Raw genomic sequence first — 18,425 nt, 5'->3', positions numbered from 1 at the left:
CATCTATTTCTGTACTGTAAGGCTGTCGCTGTCTAGTCTTGTACTGTGTGATTGTCCCTGTCTAGTCCTGTACTGTATGACTGTCCCTGTCTAGCCTGTACTGTGTGGTTGTACCTGTCTAGTCTGTACTGTGTAGCTGTCCCTGTCTAGTCCTGTACTGTATGACTGTCCCTATCTAGTCCTGTACTGTATGGCTTTCCCTGTCTAATCCTGTATTGTGTGGTTGTCCCTGTCTAGTCCTGTACTGTATAACCATCCCTATCTAGTCCTGTACTGTATTGTAAAGCTACCATTACGCAGATGCAAGATAACAGACTGTACACATATGACTGAAGATGCAATCAACTTCTCCCATGCTTTCCCTATTTGATATTAGCAAATAGCCAGAGCCAAAATAGTAATCAGTACTGGGAATGTGTCAAGTCCACACTCAAACACTGGGCATGTGTCAAGTCCACACTCAGTCACTGGGTATGTGTCAAGTCCACACTTAAACACTGGGCATGTGTCAAGTCCACACTCAAACACGGGGCATGTGTCAAGTCCACACTCAAACAGTGCTGAAAACCTTGTGCAAACATTGTTAAAAACATTGCTTGAGAAATGAAACATGAAAATATTTCCCCTAAACTGCAAGATGAATGGTACCAAAACAAGGAGTGTGCAAATTATTTCCTATAAAACTTATTGCCTTTCTTCTTTTGCTTTGCTTTCATTTTTGCTGAAATAAAGAGAGAACATTTTTGTAATACTTTATTGACAAAAATAATTCCAAAATCAATTTTGACATATACAGTTTGCATGCAAGTCAACATATAAATAAAATGTAAATTAAATCCAGACTAGATGTGTGTTTGTAAAACACTTTTGTTGGGACTGTTGACCAAAAAGGTACAAATCCCAAAAAAATTGACAAATTAGAAAGCTTGCTTTAATGGCATGAAAATGTCATCAGATCATCTATATATATATACAAACATGCATTCCAAAATTCCATTTGTCCACCACAAGTTGAAAAATGTAAAAGTTATTGAATAACTGCTGCAACGGAGTAAAAATTTAATCAAGCCATCTACATGTGAACATACTTATGCCAATATTTCATTTGTCTGTCTCAAAATGGTTCAACAACTGGCCCACAGGTCAATGTTGTGGTCTGTGCTCATTCAACAAATCAATATCTGTAATTTTAATACAATTACTATAACATATATCATGTTGGTTCCTGTGGCCCACAATGTTGAAGATGTTGGACATCCTTAATCTATCTCAAAGTATTTTCATTAATGTTGTTAACAAGGTTATCATTTCAAGTCCACGAAGAAGAACAAGAAAAATGCAAACAGCACACATTATCAAAACATTATGCTCTGACCGTTTCTGTACTAATGACCTTGACCTTTGCCATTAGATGACAAGGTGTCGACCTGGGTCAAGTTTCATCAATCATCTGAAGCTTGACCCAGCTGACAGCTTGCATAGGTAAACAGTTCACTGAGTTGACCTAGCTGACAGCTTGCATAGGTAGACAGTTCACTGAGTTGACCCACCAGACAGCTTGCATAGGTAGACAGTTCACTGAGTTGACCCACCAGACAGCTTGCATAGGTAGACAGTTCACTGAGTTGACCCACCAGACAGCTTGCATAGGTAGACAGTTCACTGAGTTGACCCACCAGACAGCTTGCATAGGTAGACAGTTCACTGAGTTGACCTAGCTGACAGCTTGCATAGGTAGACAGTTCACTGAGTTGACCCAGCTGACAGCTTGCACAGGTAAACAGTTCACTGAGTTGCATTATCTCTTGTTGTAAGTGACAATCTAAACACAGAAACCAGTTACTGACTTAAGGTAGCCTTTGTCATGACTTGCATTACACTTGCTGAGCATGAGAAATTACTAATTTTAATTCATGCACATTGACACATACATACTGTTGAACCTGTTTATAAATAGTTGTACTAAATATTCAAAAACATTTAAATGAAAAATGGTAAAGGCTGCCTTGCCTAAGTCTGTTTCGCAGACCACATGCTTTTCAACGGTTGTAAGAGTATTGCTTCTGTCAATGATATGTACAAAAGAAAATGGGTGCAGTAGAGCTAATTTGACATTACATGGTATCTTATCTTCAAATTACACAAGTGATTTCTGCATGGAAAATTATAAAAGATGTGAAATAATCATTGTTCATTAGTCTCCTCACATTTTTAGTTTTTTTCCTGACACATTCAAAAATATTCATACATTCAAACTGTAACAGACTGAAACTGACAAGCTGAAAGTAAGTTGCCATTCAAAACAATGTGCAACTATTTTTATTTTTGTCCTCACAATACTTGAAACACTGATATCTACAAGTAAGTGATCTCCACTAAAATATCCCATTTCTAAAAAACCAGTAAATTTGATACCAACAAAAATATCATTTTGCATAAACCACGAAAACTGATTCCAATGAGTGTCATTTTCATCCAAACCACTAAAACTGCTATCCAAAGAAATATCATTTTTCACAAAACGGGGCATTTTATACCCAGGAAAATACATGAATTAAATAATATGTCCAGAAAAAAAAGGCGTCAACCAAAAGAAGGCAGAGGATCACGAACTGGCTTTAGAACAATCTGTTCTTTCATACCAAAACTATACATTATGTCAGTGGTCAAGAAAAACACTAATGTGTTGAAAATTTGTAAGCATGTTTTCAGGCTAAATATCAAGAATAAACATCCGAGGTCTGTACTGTCAGTGGTAGAAAAATAAAGGTCTATCACAATAGGCAATATGTGCCATGGTGTAATGTACACATGTGTACAAATATATCAACGTCAATTATGCATCTCACAAAAGTAAGAAGTCACAGTCAATGACAATTGACTGAAAATGAATTTCTTTGACAGCCATCTTACTATCTAATACTAGACCTAAGTCCAAAGTCTTGAGTTTCTTTTGAGTTTTTTGAGGCAGTTTGTTTTTTAAGCTTGTCCGTTGAAAAGCATTTCCATAGTCGAATGGTTTCATCAGCAGCAGCACTGGCAACAGTGGTTCCGTCAGGCGACATGGTTAGGCACAGAACTCTCGCTGTGTGTCCTGAAATACAAATAATGTCCATTTATGATCTGCCAGTGAATGTCCCTTCCTTTCCTAGCTACCCCAAAAACCAGAGGCTCTCAAAGTGTAACTTTTGGTCATGTATAAGTTCTTGTAAAAAAGAAATGTGCTCTTTGGAGACATAATAACATAATGCAACCACATCTACTAATAATCAAAAGTTTATCAAGAAACACAACACAATTTATATACAGTGTATATAGTGCTCATGGCAATTTGTTTTTTTTATAGAAAATATGCTTCACGTCACAAAGCACTTGCCTCGCTATTGTAATTACTTGATGGTCTTAAACTAAGTAACAGAAAAGAGCGAAAACCAACAAGTTTTGTCAAATTCAACAAATAATTTATTTCCCTAGAATACAAAGTGAAAATTTAAAAAGAACATGCAGTCTTGTGAATTAAATCTCAAATAGTCCATAACATTTTTATTACAAGTCCAAGTGTATAAAGTTCCAAATGAGTTCCAGTGGTGTTCTGAATAAACTCCAATACTAAACGTGCCGATTTGCTACTAGCCTCGAATGTGCTAATGTGCCAACAGTCTTGATGTAACACAATGATACAATCCAAAATGTCCTTGAATGAATTCACAGTAATCCCAAATTAATTACTTAGTCCAATTGAACACTTTGCAATTCCAGTAAATTGAAATAAGTAAATCCCCTCAAATAAAAACCGCAACACAACAATAACCTTGATTCTGCTTTGGATTTTAAGGAAGGAGTGAGCAATTTTGAAGTAAACAATATTAATATAAAAGCTACAACACAATAAAAGAACTAAAGTAGTCAAAAACAACCAGGAATTTCCAGGTGAAACACAACTATCCTAAACTCGGATACTAGTAAACATGTTTACCTCTATTAGTAATGATCTGAATATTTAATCAATATTATGTTGTTTGCAAAACTAAATATCACTAGTCATGTCAGCCCTTAATTCATTACTGACATGCATAACATAATCACGGAGAAAAACTAACAAATCATACAAAATATGCAATGCAGCATTCATTCATTTACATCATGTGATGCTAAAATTACAGTGAGGCTAGGTACTAATGAGCACACAAGTGACTCGACCATAATTTTAATGGACCACTCTGGTGGCCTAGTGGTTAGTGTCCACCTCAGATGCTGGAGGTCGTGGGTTTGATCCCTGGCTGAGTCATACCAAAGACTAATAAAAACAGTACTAACAGCTGCCTTGCTTGGTGCTCAGCATTAAGAGGTTAGTGTTAGGACTGGTAGGCCTGGTGTCAGGATAATGTGACTGGGTGGGACATCATGCTACATGTCTGCGGCATGATGCCCCATTGCTAGACATCACTATAAACTGCCCCACTGCTGACACCATAGCGATATAACTGAAAAATTGTTAAAGCTACATTAAAAATCCAAATCACACATACAGATTTTAATGAATATGAATCGATACAAGACTTAAATAAAATGTATGGTTTCTTGGATTTTTAACGAGTCCTTTACTTCTTTTCTTGTCATTTAAGGTCAGCAAATAAATGCTTCCAATAAAATATGTTTGTTTCAAAATTAAAGTACTTTCAAAGACTTCTGATCATTTTTCTGCACCATTTGGAGTCAATCCCAAAGTCAGTCACTCTTCAAGGTAGGCAACAAGATTCTGCAAACCCTGGATATCATCACTGTCCTGAGGTAAACCTGATTACACAGCCTCAATATAATCAATGTGTCAGAAAAGTTATATCAAGAAAAATTTCATGAGAAATGTGATGCCATGCAAAAATCATAAGACGACACTGAGGTATACACCTATCTTGTCACCTGAAACATTAGGAAATTATAAGCAACAACTAAGAAGAAAAGGAGAGAGAGAGAGAGAGAGAGAGAGACGGGGGGGGGGGGGAGAGGAGATAGATTGTTTTACAAATAAATGCCTCACCAGTAAGATCTGTTACCCTAGTCATGTTGGGATACTTCCAGATTGTCAGCTGATTCTGGGAGTAACCATGTCCTGATATCAGCTCTTTATACTCTGTTGACCACAGAATGGAACACACCTATAAATTTAAATACACAGAATGGAACACACCTATACATTTAAATACACAGAATGGAACACACCTATTAAATACACAGAATGGAACACACCTATAAGAAATTTAAATACACAGAATGGAACACAACTATAACAAATTTAAAGACACATGTATATCTCAGTCATGACTGTATCTAGAATCTAGCCAATTATCCTCCCCCCCCCCCCCCCTTTAAAAAGGAGCACCAATCTAGTCCTAGTTGGGGCCTCTTAACAGGGCATTAAAATGCAAATAAAAATCAAACCAGAAAAGTTTTAACACAGCAATGAACATTTGAACTTTGCATCAAAGTATTACTGAAATATAGAATCTCCAGAAACACATCCAGTACAGATATGTTCTTTAAAAGTATAATGTGGAATTTTGACTCCACATAAAGCTTGACACCATGTATGATGTACCTACATTACTATCATTACTGTCTCAGTCAAATTCTTCAAGAGAAAACAAGTGGCATATATTACAATCTGCTGGTGCATTATATGATGGCAGTCCAACAATATAAGAGGCGACCCTGATTTTGTATGATGGGCTGACGTCTCACTGCCATAATAATCAGTACTGATTTGTATGATGGGTTGACGTCTCACTGCCATAATAATCGGTACTGATTTGTATGATGGGTTGACGTCTCACTGCCATAATAATCGGTACTGATTTGTATGATGGGTTGACGTCTCATTGCCATAACAATCGGTACTGATTTGTATGATGGGTTGACGTCTCACTGCCATAATAATCGGTACTGCAGAGTTCTGTTCCAACAGCATCTACATAAAAACTGGGGCAAAATTTTCCAGCTGTCCAACAAAGCTGGCATCCATATTCACACAGAGTCTAACCATTGTATTCACGCTACATTTTTCAATCTTTGTTGACTGACATTTCTTTTCTTTGAAGAGTGACGGTTCCTGAGGAATGCCCAAGTCAGCTAAACTAGTGGTGCAATTTCTTTAAGCAAAGGAATCTGTTTTATCATTTTAAGCCTAATATGATTAGACATATTTGTTTGGTTAAGAAACTTTGCTGGTAGTTTAACCAGTCTTGGCATTCCTTGGCTACCACTGCTCTTCAACCAAAGGAAATGAGAGTCCTTAATAGCAACACAGTACTGGGGTAAAATAAAGGAAATAAAGCAAACATAATTCATGATAATTTGTGCACAATCCATACTTTTTGCATCCATTCATTTTTACTTAACTCTTTTGTAATTTTGCAGTCTTGAAAATGCCATCAACATTTTGGCCAAAACAATAACTATAAACAGAAGTTCGCCACAAATTTTTTCTTCATTTTTCTTTCCTAATCATTTCTGCAGCTATTTTTCAACCAATATCAACAATGAATAGTCCTCCTGCCCAGTATGAGAACTATACCTGTGACTGAGCATTAACAGAATTCAGGCAGGACCCTGTTCACACTATGAGAACTATACCTGCAACTGAGCATCAACAGAATTCAGGCAGGACCCTGTTCACACTATGAGAACTATACCTGTGACTGAACATCAACAAAATTCAGGCAGGACCCTGTTCACACTGTGAGAACTATACCTGTGACTGAGCCTTAACAGAATTCAGGCAGGACCCTGTTCACACTGTGAGAACTATACCTGTGACTGAGCATCAACAGAATTCAGGCAGGACCCTGTTCACACTGTGAGAATTATACCTGTGACTGAGCATTAACAGAATTCAGGCAGGACCCTGTTCACAATATGAGAACTATACCTGTGACTGAGCATCAACAAAATTCAGGCAGGACCCTGTTCACACTGTGAGAACTATACCTGTGACTGAGCATTAACAGAATTCAGGCAGGACCCTGTTCACACTATGAGAACTATACCTGTGACTGAGCATCAACAAAATTCAGGCAGGACCCTGTTCACACTATGAGAACTATACCTGTGACTGAGCATCAACAGAATTCAGGCAGGACCCTGTTCCAACGTTCCAGAACCTGATGTGCCTGTCTGCTGTACCACCACCACTGGCCAGAAGGTGTGGTTGCCATGGACACCATGACAGTGCCTGAAATGAGGAAGAACAGTTATTGAGAACTTAGTACTTACCTAGAACAGTTTTATATGGCAGATAACAACTGTAAGATTTCAACCACCATCTTAATTCTTACCAATAATTGTACAAATAAAATACTGTATACTAGAGTCTAGGTACAGTTTGTACGACACGTCTCCCTGCTTTTGTCCTACTTGCCCCCCTTATGTGCCCACTAGGTAAAGGTACTGATAATATGAACAGACCCGGGGACCAACAATACATGCATATTTAAATCACATTTTATTTCCAGTGTGTGTGTGTGTATGATGTGTGTGTGTATGATGTGCATCTTAAACAGTTTCCAAGTCATGTCCAGCAGCCCCTACCCCCACCATCAATGATCAGATACAACATTAGAGATGTTCAAATTTTGGGAAATTTCTACTGGGTACCCATCAATCGTAATGATCGGTTACCCATCAATCCTAATGATCGGTTACCTGGGTACCTGATCAAAGGCAAATTGTATTAAATGTAAACCTGAACTGCGTTGTTGTATGTTCACATGTGCCAACTCCCAAGATAGATATAAGCATAATTTAATACAAATACAAGTGGCAAAAAGCGTAATCTAAGCATAAATAGAATAATATTACATGCTGTAATTACAGACAACTGTATGAAAAAACGTACACATTTTATTTAACGTACATTCATTTTTGCTACTTACTTGGATCTGCAGTTAATTTTTTGTCACAAATCGGCTAAATCCATGTGAATTAGTAGTCAATACAAGAGTATAGACACAAAATGAATTGATAAATTATTTATGCATAACACTCACAGTAAGCAGTCTACATGTCTACAGAAACTTCAGCAAATAGTCATCATAAAGTCTACAAATGATGACTGTTATATTATCTTCGCCCTGTCATGGTTTGTCCATTAACGATGGTCTGGTGCAACATGTTTTTAGGTTTAACCAAAAAACTCTTTGCTAAAAGTTTGCAGTCATATAAGATCCAACAGTCACATTGATACAGTCCTTTTGTCTTTTTTTTTTTTTTATGATATCTGGCACCATTTATTTTCAGTATTTTGTGGTCCGCTGAGTATGCAGTAGCAAAATAGAATGAATCTATGACAAGCAGTTTCACATTCATGAATCCCTTATGTTTTCTTGGAACAGTTTCATGTAAAAATTAATGAAAAAATTACCATATTACACATGCAGTCAATATTTATTAGATTTTTTTTCTCAGTATTATTTAATAACACTGATTTCCCTTATATTTAAGTATTTCAGTTAAAATTTTCGTTGAGAATAGATGTCCATTTTGTTCATTTTTTCCTAAAATGGCATGAGAAGTGCATGTTACAGTAACCAAGTTTTTGTGTTGCTCTTGCCCCGACAAAATTATCTTGTTTTGGGTTTCCCGCTAATAAAAAAGGTCCAGTAAATGAACATGTGAACAGTAGCCCTGGCTTAAACAGCTACTATTCACTCCAGGGCCACAAACTTTACACAAAATTGGCATTAGTTAAACTGGACATTTATACTGTGCTTTCTTTTTTTTGAATTGTAGTACATATCTATATTTTATTTCATCGACGAATATTTCTTAATAAGTACTTAATTGTCGCTGTTGACAAAAGGTACTGGCCTAGTTAATGGCATCAGGATCTCAGAACATGCATGTTTTAAGGCAGAAGAAAAATAGCACATGAACCATGGACAGGCACAAAGGGGTTGCAACAAAACCCGTAACATTTTGTTCACATGTACAGACCATGCCCCATGCCCAAGGGGCTGAATTGAAAGTATATAACTACTTTCCACATCTAAAGACTATGTCCTATGCCCCTTGCTCCACTCCAAGGGGCTGCATTGAAATTATAAAACTACTTTCCACATCTACAGACCATGCTCTATGCCCCTTGTTCCAGCCCAAGGGGCTGCATTGAAATTATAAAAATTATTTTCTACATCTACAGATAACTACCAATCATATCACAAGGTCTGACATATCTATTTTGAAATATATAAGTACTGCCCAACATTACAAAGCTATGTGTATATGGATTAGATATTAATAAGCTACGTGTATATGGAAAGAATATTAATCCTTTTCTCCCAAAAGCACTGGAATAATGACAAAACTTTTGCAAGGATAGAATTTTTACGACTACTAAAAAGCAGCATAATTTTCAACATGGGTTTCAACAGTGGTAATATTATCTGTGCCTGCTTCAACGTCAGGGTAATTAAGCAAGCCTATATCCAGACATGATTTTGGCATTCCACAAAAAAAGCCAAAAATTTGAAAGGGGGGTTTGGGGGTCCTCCCCTAACAGGGCACTGAGGGGCAGCACCCCCAATCCAGGGGTTCAGGGGGCCAAAGGCACAAAAAAAAAATGCATTTTACAATCATAAAAAGCTGCTCCTGGTTCAACTTATGATCATAATATATAACAAAATTATCATCTGAAAAACTAACAAACTTACCCAAAATTTTCAACTTGCCTTGAATAATTTTACAATATTTATTGTCACATGTATTTGTTCTCCAATACTATTGGTGCTGAAGTTATTTCATGTGCATGTCAGTGTTCACATCATAATCAAGTCAAAATAATTTCTCAATTTTTGCAGCAAATATATTATACTTCTCTCTTTTTATAATAAATCTGTAAAATAAACACGCCAGAATGACAACTACATACAAATAATCCCATATATTCACTTGTCATTTTCTAAAATGGACACAACCTGTTGATATGCCAGTCGAGCTCTTTTTGCAGCTCTGGCAAAGATTTCTTGAGCCTTTCTTTTTGACTGACTTTTTGGCTCAATGTGCAATCGTTTCTTTTCCTTCTCAATGAGAGCCTTTTTCCTTTCAAGCTGGTGCTTGTTTTGGTGACATGCAGTGTGCATATTCTGACAGAAGACTACATCTGTTATCTCATGCAAGAAATCTTTCTTCTTATAGTAATTAACTGCACTTTTTTCAGATGCCTTCTGAGTTTCAAATTTCTGTTTGCAGTTTTTTTTGTAGGTGCTGTTCCAAACTCTTCCAACTGTGATTACTGTAGAGCAGAGGTCACAAAATGCCAGTCCTCTAGTGTTCAGTTTTCTTATGAACTGACCAACTGAATTTCTGTTGACTTTTCCCTCCAGCCATTCCCATATGTTTTTTAAACCATTATTTAAACTTCTCATGACATGGTCCCTCTCAACAACTTGGGACGCCATTTTTTGCAAGCACACTTCTTCTTTCCATTGCTATCAGTTTCCCTTACACGAAGATTCATTGGATGAATTTAAACTTTTGACCAATCAGAATAATCTTTATGAGAGTCATGTGCTAACTAATATATGGAACGAATATGTTACAAGGGTCACTGCAGAATGGGACCAAACAGACCATTTTTAAAAAACCAGATCGGAAATAATATAAACAAAGGACAATATCAAGAAAAATTGGATTCAAGTCAGGAGAAAAGCGGATTTCCGCTTTAAAACGGAGAAAAATCATGTCTGTATATCTCATATTCAGTGATACATAATATCCCACATCTTCACAATGATACATTGCTTTGATAAATTCGTATGTCACATATTCCTATTTACATGCCAAACAAAAAAAACTCTCGTAATGACATTGTCATTTCTAAGTCATTTAAGCTCAAGCCTCACCTTTACAGCGGCTTGGTGATGTGTAAATGTGTGGACTGGTGAGACTTCACTTCCAAGAGATGCATCCCAGATGTTAATAAGATTGTCATTTCCTCCACTGGCCAAGTAACGTCCATCTGGTGACCAACTGAGGCCACAAACTTCCTGGGTATGATTGGATAGATTGGCTACAATGTGTTCAGCTACACGCACATCATGGTGCATAATCAATCCAGATCGTGAGCCACTTTAATACAAAAGAAGAAATTTTTCAGAAATTTATTTGGTACGCAATGGCAAATGTGCATCTACAAAGATCATTTGCCATTTCAATTTATTTCAAATTTTAAAAAATCATTTGTCACATGATTGTGCATCTTTATAAAATTCATTTTATATTGTTATTTTTTAAACATCTCCATGGCAATAAAACTACACACAGATGTGGCACAACTGCATAAGAAATAAAAAGACCATATAGGTCAAGTCTGTAATGCACATTTACTATAGCTTATAGCATCCATGCAAGTAACGGTCAAAAATGACTATGCTTATTTTTTTATTTCTGGATGCCAATTGTAAGATTTCTATATTTCTCACAAATACACAAACAAAACTGTATCATGCATAAACCAATGAAATAAGCTCTTTTATTATATACTTAATGTGAAATATAGAAAACTATTGGTCAAATGTTTTAAAATCCTTTTTTTCTAAGTGTGCAAGAATACACGATTCCCCACCATGCCATGCAACACTTGATATTGTCTGCCCATAGAAATTATATTTACAGCAAGAAAAACAGTATTTGGTGAGAGCAATAGACTAAAAAGCTGCATTACCTTTCAGGCATACAAAGTATTTCTGCCAAAAATGCAAAACTTGCTATATTGCTTCTGTATGAAGGCATGTTCCCTTAACAAAGCTGATGTAAAACAAACTTCATTTATTTCAACAGATTACTGGTCTCCCCAAACCTACCATTCTCTCAAATCAGTCTTTCTTTAAAAAAAATTTATGATCAACCAATAAAAACAATTGAATCTGACGTGAATTGATGAAAAAGGGTCATGTGTGTGGTACATTGAGGAGTAAATTTAATCTTCAAAGCTTCAATTCAGATACAATAAAAAAAAGTCATTTCCTGCTAAATATTTCATCTAGTAGTAAAAAAAGTGGCATTTTAACTCATGGTTTTGACATTTCTTAAAATATTTTGTTTTCTGTATCACATGATGAAATACATTGTGTATTAACATAGGAAAAGGAAATATTCTCTATATTCATCGATGAAAGTGATCTCCTATGATCTATTATGGATGTGATCTCCTATGAAAGTGATTTTCTATGGATGTGATCTATGAAAGTGATGTCCTATGGATGTGATCTCCTATATATTGGTAAGAGACTGTTTGGAAGAGAAAATCTGACTGGCTCATTAATCAATATCAAATATAATGTTGGACTGACCTTCAGAGAAAATTATAATCTAGCTCTCACTGACTGGTTAAACATGTTTAAGTATATTCACGAGAAACAAGAAATTTTATAGAATGCAAAAGTGAAAGTGTACAGAGAATTTTCACGCATGGCTTGCAAATATGACCTCGTGTATGTTATACTTTTAATTTCAATGAAATTCTGAACAAACTTCTAAATCAGTTGAATATATCTTTGAACAGAGATTAATATTTCAAAATCAAAACAATTTACAACTGTACCTCATCAGTTAAAAAGTATGGTTAGCATTGGCAGCATTGCACACATACATGTAGCATGGGGTTATGGGATCCTGTGTGTAACAATGCATCCAGCTGATGTACAGTAACACTGTACACTGGTACGCAAGTGTAGCATTGTCAATACATTGAATGTACACCATGTGTCACAAATACTTGACACTGATCTGTTTTGATCAGTTAACCCCAACAGAGACACAGAATTTAGATTTTCATAATTTTGAACAAAATTTCTACTTTTCCTTCGAATGTGAATAAGTCTGTAATGATAACCAACAAAAATGCTTAGAGATCAAGTACTTGTAGTTACCAGCTAAAGACTGCATTGCCAGTTAAACACTCTTTTAAATCAAGACAAAACGTAACTCATCATAAGGTAGTTGACCTTAGTACAATATGCACTTACTGCACAGCTCGAAATAATGTGATTGTTACATTATGAATCCTCAATATATATATATATATATATATATATATATATATATATATATATATATATCAGTTTTTACCTGTGACCTCTGGAAAATACTCTTACAGCTATTATTTTATCAACAATTAGTGACTACTTTTTCCTCTTCAGGTAATGACCCTAAGTTAGAGATGGATATTCCACTAAGAACTGCGCAAGTAAATGCACTCAACCAATACATTTTTAAGTGATTTGGAATTGTTTGAATCTTTAAGCTTAAAGATACAGCTGTTTAAAAAAAAGTACTCTAACATTATGTCAACAAATGTAAGAAAAGATCTGAATTTATGATATTCCTGGTTATATCTCAGATGTAATAGTATACATGTGCACAGATTTTTGGGAAGTGAAACATTGGAAAACATTCTGGTACTGAGACTACCATAATAACTGAAACCAAGAAATAAAACCTGTATAGTGCATTCAGGGCTCAACAGTAATAGTTGGTTGATTGCTTGAGGCAATTCAAACAAAGGTTACAGTTGGTTGATTGTTTGAGGCAATTCAAACGAAGATTACGGTTGCTTGATTGCTTGGTGCAATTCAAACAAAGGTTACAGTTGGTTGATTGTTTGAGGCAACTCAAAGGAAGATTATGATTGGTTGATTGCTTGAGGCAATTCAAACAAAGGTTACAGTTAGTTGATTGCTTGAGGCAACTCAAAGGAAGACTGACTGGTTGACTGCTTGAGGCAATTCAAACAAAGGTTACGGTTGGTTGATTGCTTGAGGCAATTCAAAGGAAGATTATGGTTGGTTGATTGCTTGAGGCAATTCAAACAAAGATTATGTTAAGTACATGCACGTATGCCTCCACCTACACACAATGCCTGTTGATTAGAAACACTGTACCACGGTTCTATTGATGTAATACTTTACCTACACACAATGCCTGTTGATTTGAATCACTGTACCAAGGTTCTGTTGATGTAATACTCCACCTACACACAATGCCTGTTGATTAGAAACACTGTACCAAGGTTCTATTGATGTAATACTCCACCTACACACAATGCCTGTTGATTAGAAACACTGTACCAAGGTTCTATTGATGTAATACTCCACCTACACACAATGCCTGTTGATTAGAAACACTGTACCAAGGTTCTATTGATGTAATACTCCACCTACACACAATGCCTGTTGATTAGAAACACTGTACCAAGGTTCTATTGATGTAATACTCCACCTACACACAATGCCTGTTGATTAGAAACACTGTACCAAGGTTCTATTGATGTAATACTCCACCTACACACAATGCCTGTTGATTAGAAACACTGTACCAAGGTTCTATTGATGTAATACTCCACCTACACACAAAGCCTGTTGATTAGAAACACTGTACCAAGGTTCTATTGATGTAATACTTCACCTACACACAACGCCTGTTGATTAGAAACACTGTACCAAGGTTCTATTGATGTAATATTCCACCTACACACAATGCCTGTTGATTAGAAACACTGTACCAAGGTTCGATTGATGTAATAATCCACCTACACACAAAGCCTGTTGATTAGAAACACTGTACCAAGGTTCTATTGATGTAATATTCCACCTACACACAATGCCTGTTGATTAGAAACACTGTACCAAGGTTCTATTGATGTAATATTCCACCTACACACAAAACCTGTTGATTAGAAACACTGTACCAAGGTTCTATTGATGTAATATTCCACCTACACACAAAACCTGTTGATTAGAAACACTGTACCAAGGTTCTGTTGATGTAATACTCCACCTACACACAATGCCTGTTGATTAGAAACACTGTACCAAGGTTCTGTTGATGTAATACTCCAACTACACACAAAGCCTGTTGATTAGAAACACTGTACCAAGGTTCTATTGATGTAATACTCCACCTACACACAAAACCTGTTGATTAGAAACACTGTACCAAGGTTCTGTTGATGTAATACTCCAACTACACACAAAGCCTGTTGATTAGAAACACTGTACCAAGGTTCTATTGATGTAATATTCCACCTACACACAAAGCCTGTTGATTAGAAACACTGTACCAAGGTTCTATTGATGTAATAATCCACCCACACACAATGCCTGTTGATTAGAAACACTGTACCAAGGTTCTATTGATGTAATATTCCACCTACACACAAAACCTGTTGATTAGAAACACTGTACCAACGTTCTATTGATGTAATACTCCACCTATACACAATGCCTGTTGATTAGAAACACTGTACCAAGGTTCTGTTGATGTAATACTCCAACTACACACAAAACCTGTTGATTAGAAACACTGTACCAAGGTTCTATTGATGTAATACTCCACCTACACACAATGCCTGTTGATTAGAAACACTGTACAAAGGTTCTATTGATGTAATATTCCACCTACACACAAAGCCTGTTGATTAGAAACACTGTACCAAGGTTCTGTTGATGTAATACTCCAACTACACACAAAGCCTGTTGATTAGAAACACTGTACCAAGGTTCTATTGATGTAATATTCCACCTACACACAAAACCTGTTGATTAGAAACATTGTACCAAGGTTCTATTGATGTAATAATCCACCTACACACAAAACCTGTTGATTAGAAACACTGTACCAAGGTTCTATTGATGTAATACTCCACCTACACACAATGCCTGTTGATTAGAAACACTGTACCAAGGTTCTATTGATGTAATATTCCACCTACACACAAAGCCTGTTGATTATAAACACTGTACCAAGGTTCTATTGATGTAATAATCCACCCACACACAATGCCTGTTGATTAGAAACACTGTACCAAGGTTCTATTGATGTAATATTCCACCTACACACAAAACCTGTTGATTAGAAACACTGTACCAAGGTTCTATTGATGTAATACTCCACCTATACACAATGCCTGTTGATTAGAAACACTGTACCAAGGTTCTGTTGATGTAATACTCCAACTACACACAAAACCTGTTGATTAGAAACACTGTACCAAGGTTCTATTGATGTAATACTCCACCTACACACAATGCCTGTTGATTAGAAACACTGTACCAAGGTTCTATTGATGTAATATTCCACCTACACACAAAGCCTGTTGATTAGAAACACTGTACCAAGGTTTTGTTGATGTAATACTCCAACTACACACAAAGCCTGTTGATTAGAAACACTGTACCAAGGTTCTATTGATGTAATATTCCACCTACACACAAAACCTGTTGATTAGAAACATTGTACCAAGGTTCTATTGATGTAATAATCCACCTACACACAAAGCCTGTTGATTAGAAACACTGTACCAAGGTTCTATTGATGTAATACTCCACCTACACATAAAGCCTGTTGATTAGAAACACTGTACCAAGGTTCTATTGATGTAATACTCCAACTTTTAGTCACCTCTTCATTTAAATGCTACCTACACCACTCCCATCTAAAATTAACACTCGACAAGTTTTGCTGTATCGACATCAGGAATGCCTTCCTTTTGTTTTAAAGCGATCAATACAAGCATAAAATACATTTAGTGTTACAATGTTTATCTGTATAGACTTTCATACCATATTTTAATTTCATTGTCAGTAAATAGATCAAGTGGAATGACCGCAATGTCAATAAATTGATCATAAAGCATGCTTGCAATGTCAGTAAATGGATCTAGTGGAATGATCACAATGTCACTAAATGGAGAATATAGAATGATTGCAATGTCAGTAAATGGATCATACAGAAGGATTGCAATGTCAGTAAATGGATCTAGTGGAATGATCATAATGTATATAATTGGATCATATAGAAGTATTACAATGTCATTAAATAGATCAAATAAAATGATTGCAATGTCAATAAATAGATCATATACAATGATTACAATGTCAATAAATAGATCATATACAATGATTACAATGTCAATAAATAGATCAATTAAAAAGATTGTAATGTCATTAAATGGACCTAGTGGAATTATCACAGTGTCAATAAATAGATCATGTAGACTGACTTATCTCAATAAATGGATCATGTAGAATGATTGCAACGTCAATAAACCTAAATTATGACAGCTAAAGCTTGTTTGGAGCTAATGCCAACCTATTATTAGGTCTCCTGCATAAAGTATGTAGTGTCCATTCTTCCAGAGAATATATAACATCCACTTTAAATCTCATAAAAATAATAAATCTGAGTTTCCCTCAACAATTTTCTGTACTCTTGTCTTATCTTTATTTCTGCCTCCATTTTTGTCCATCCAGTATACTGTACCAATTTATCACTCTAGTACTATAAAAAGATTTCCATCCAGTATACTGTACCAATTTATCACTCTAGTACTATAATTTCAGGAAAGGTCATAGGTATTTCCATTTTAAATCCTGATACTACAGCATTGGGAACACACTGGATGATTTCTACCAAAATCCACAACAGAAATACTCGGGATTAATACAGAATAAAAAGGGAGAAATCGCCAGAAAATAGTGAAGAACTCGGGTCACACAGTGAAGTATGCTAGTAAAAACAGAACCATGCTAATATAATTTATATTTTTACGTAATTATTAGCACAAAATCAGTAAAGTTTTCTAATAAATTCAAACTTGAAAGAAAAGAAACAATCTTGCAAATGTTTCAAGCATGAATAGATTCTGTGTCAATGGATAAGCTGTCATAATGGATGCTACAATGTTCTGACAAGGACATAAAATCAAACAAGGGACATGTGTATGCAATGGCAGCTACAGTGGTATTTCCAAGTTCTGATCATTGATGGAAAGCCTGACTGCATTCTGCGGTGCTTTTTATTGACTGGTCCTCTGTCTCAAGTTTAACCGGAGACATGTCAGAAATTTTTCCTGAAACAATAGGACTGGTGCATGATACGCCATTAAAAATAGTGTTGGATCAGACAGGAAGAATGTAAATGACTATATGAGAAGTGCCAACTCCAGTGTTAGATCACAATGAAGTCATCTGCTTCTTGGTGATGCATGATATCATAGAAATTGCATTTATATTCACCTAATTAAACTATTCAATTAGATTATTGGCATAAATACCATTTCATGAATTTGGGTTAGGGTACTGGTCTATGCCTTTTTTACCCTTACACTGGCGTCTTTATACAAATACGCCAGACTTATATCCCACCAATTTATTACTACTTAATTTCATCCACTACCATCAGAAATTGGAATACCATTATAATTTTGTAATAATTCTTCAGAATTCATAATTGTCAGCATTTCAGCAGCTAACACAGTGGATGCCACAAAAGGTTGTCTAATAAGGCAAGTGATTATCAGCTATTACCAATAAAAGTGAGAGGAAATATTGGCAGGAATTATAACACCAATGATGACATAAAGTAATTTTTAT

At 35.8% G+C, this 18,425-nt stretch overlaps 1 protein-coding gene across 4 annotated transcripts in view; it reads right to left on the bottom strand.

Moving 5' to 3' along the window:
- Positions 1-746: 746 nt before the first annotated feature.
- Positions 747-18,425, bottom strand: part of LOC149800360 (cell division cycle protein 20 homolog) — a 71,019-nt gene continuing 53,340 nt past the window's right edge. For all 4 annotated transcript variants that reach the window (XM_089959984.1, XM_089959982.1, XM_089959985.1 and 1 more), the window contains exons 8-11: positions 10,896-11,121; positions 7,103-7,228; positions 5,039-5,156; positions 747-3,094 (exon numbers count right to left, since the gene is read on the bottom strand). In XM_089959984.1, the coding sequence (XP_089816110.1) occupies positions 2,913-3,094; positions 5,039-5,156; positions 7,103-7,228; positions 10,896-11,121 (652 nt within the window). In that variant the 3' untranslated portion in view covers positions 747-2,912. The remainder of the gene's footprint in view (positions 3,095-5,038; positions 5,157-7,102; positions 7,229-10,895; positions 11,122-18,425) is intronic.

The sequence above is a fragment of the Sinohyriopsis cumingii genome, chromosome 5 (assembly GCF_028554795.1).
Source record: "Sinohyriopsis cumingii isolate HCF-2022 chromosome 5, ASM2855479v2, whole genome shotgun sequence".
Classification (NCBI taxonomy): Eukaryota; Metazoa; Mollusca; class Bivalvia; order Unionida; family Unionidae; genus Sinohyriopsis; species Sinohyriopsis cumingii.
Note: the sequence above shows the minus strand (reverse complement) of the source record. Positions and strands in the feature narration are given on the sequence as shown.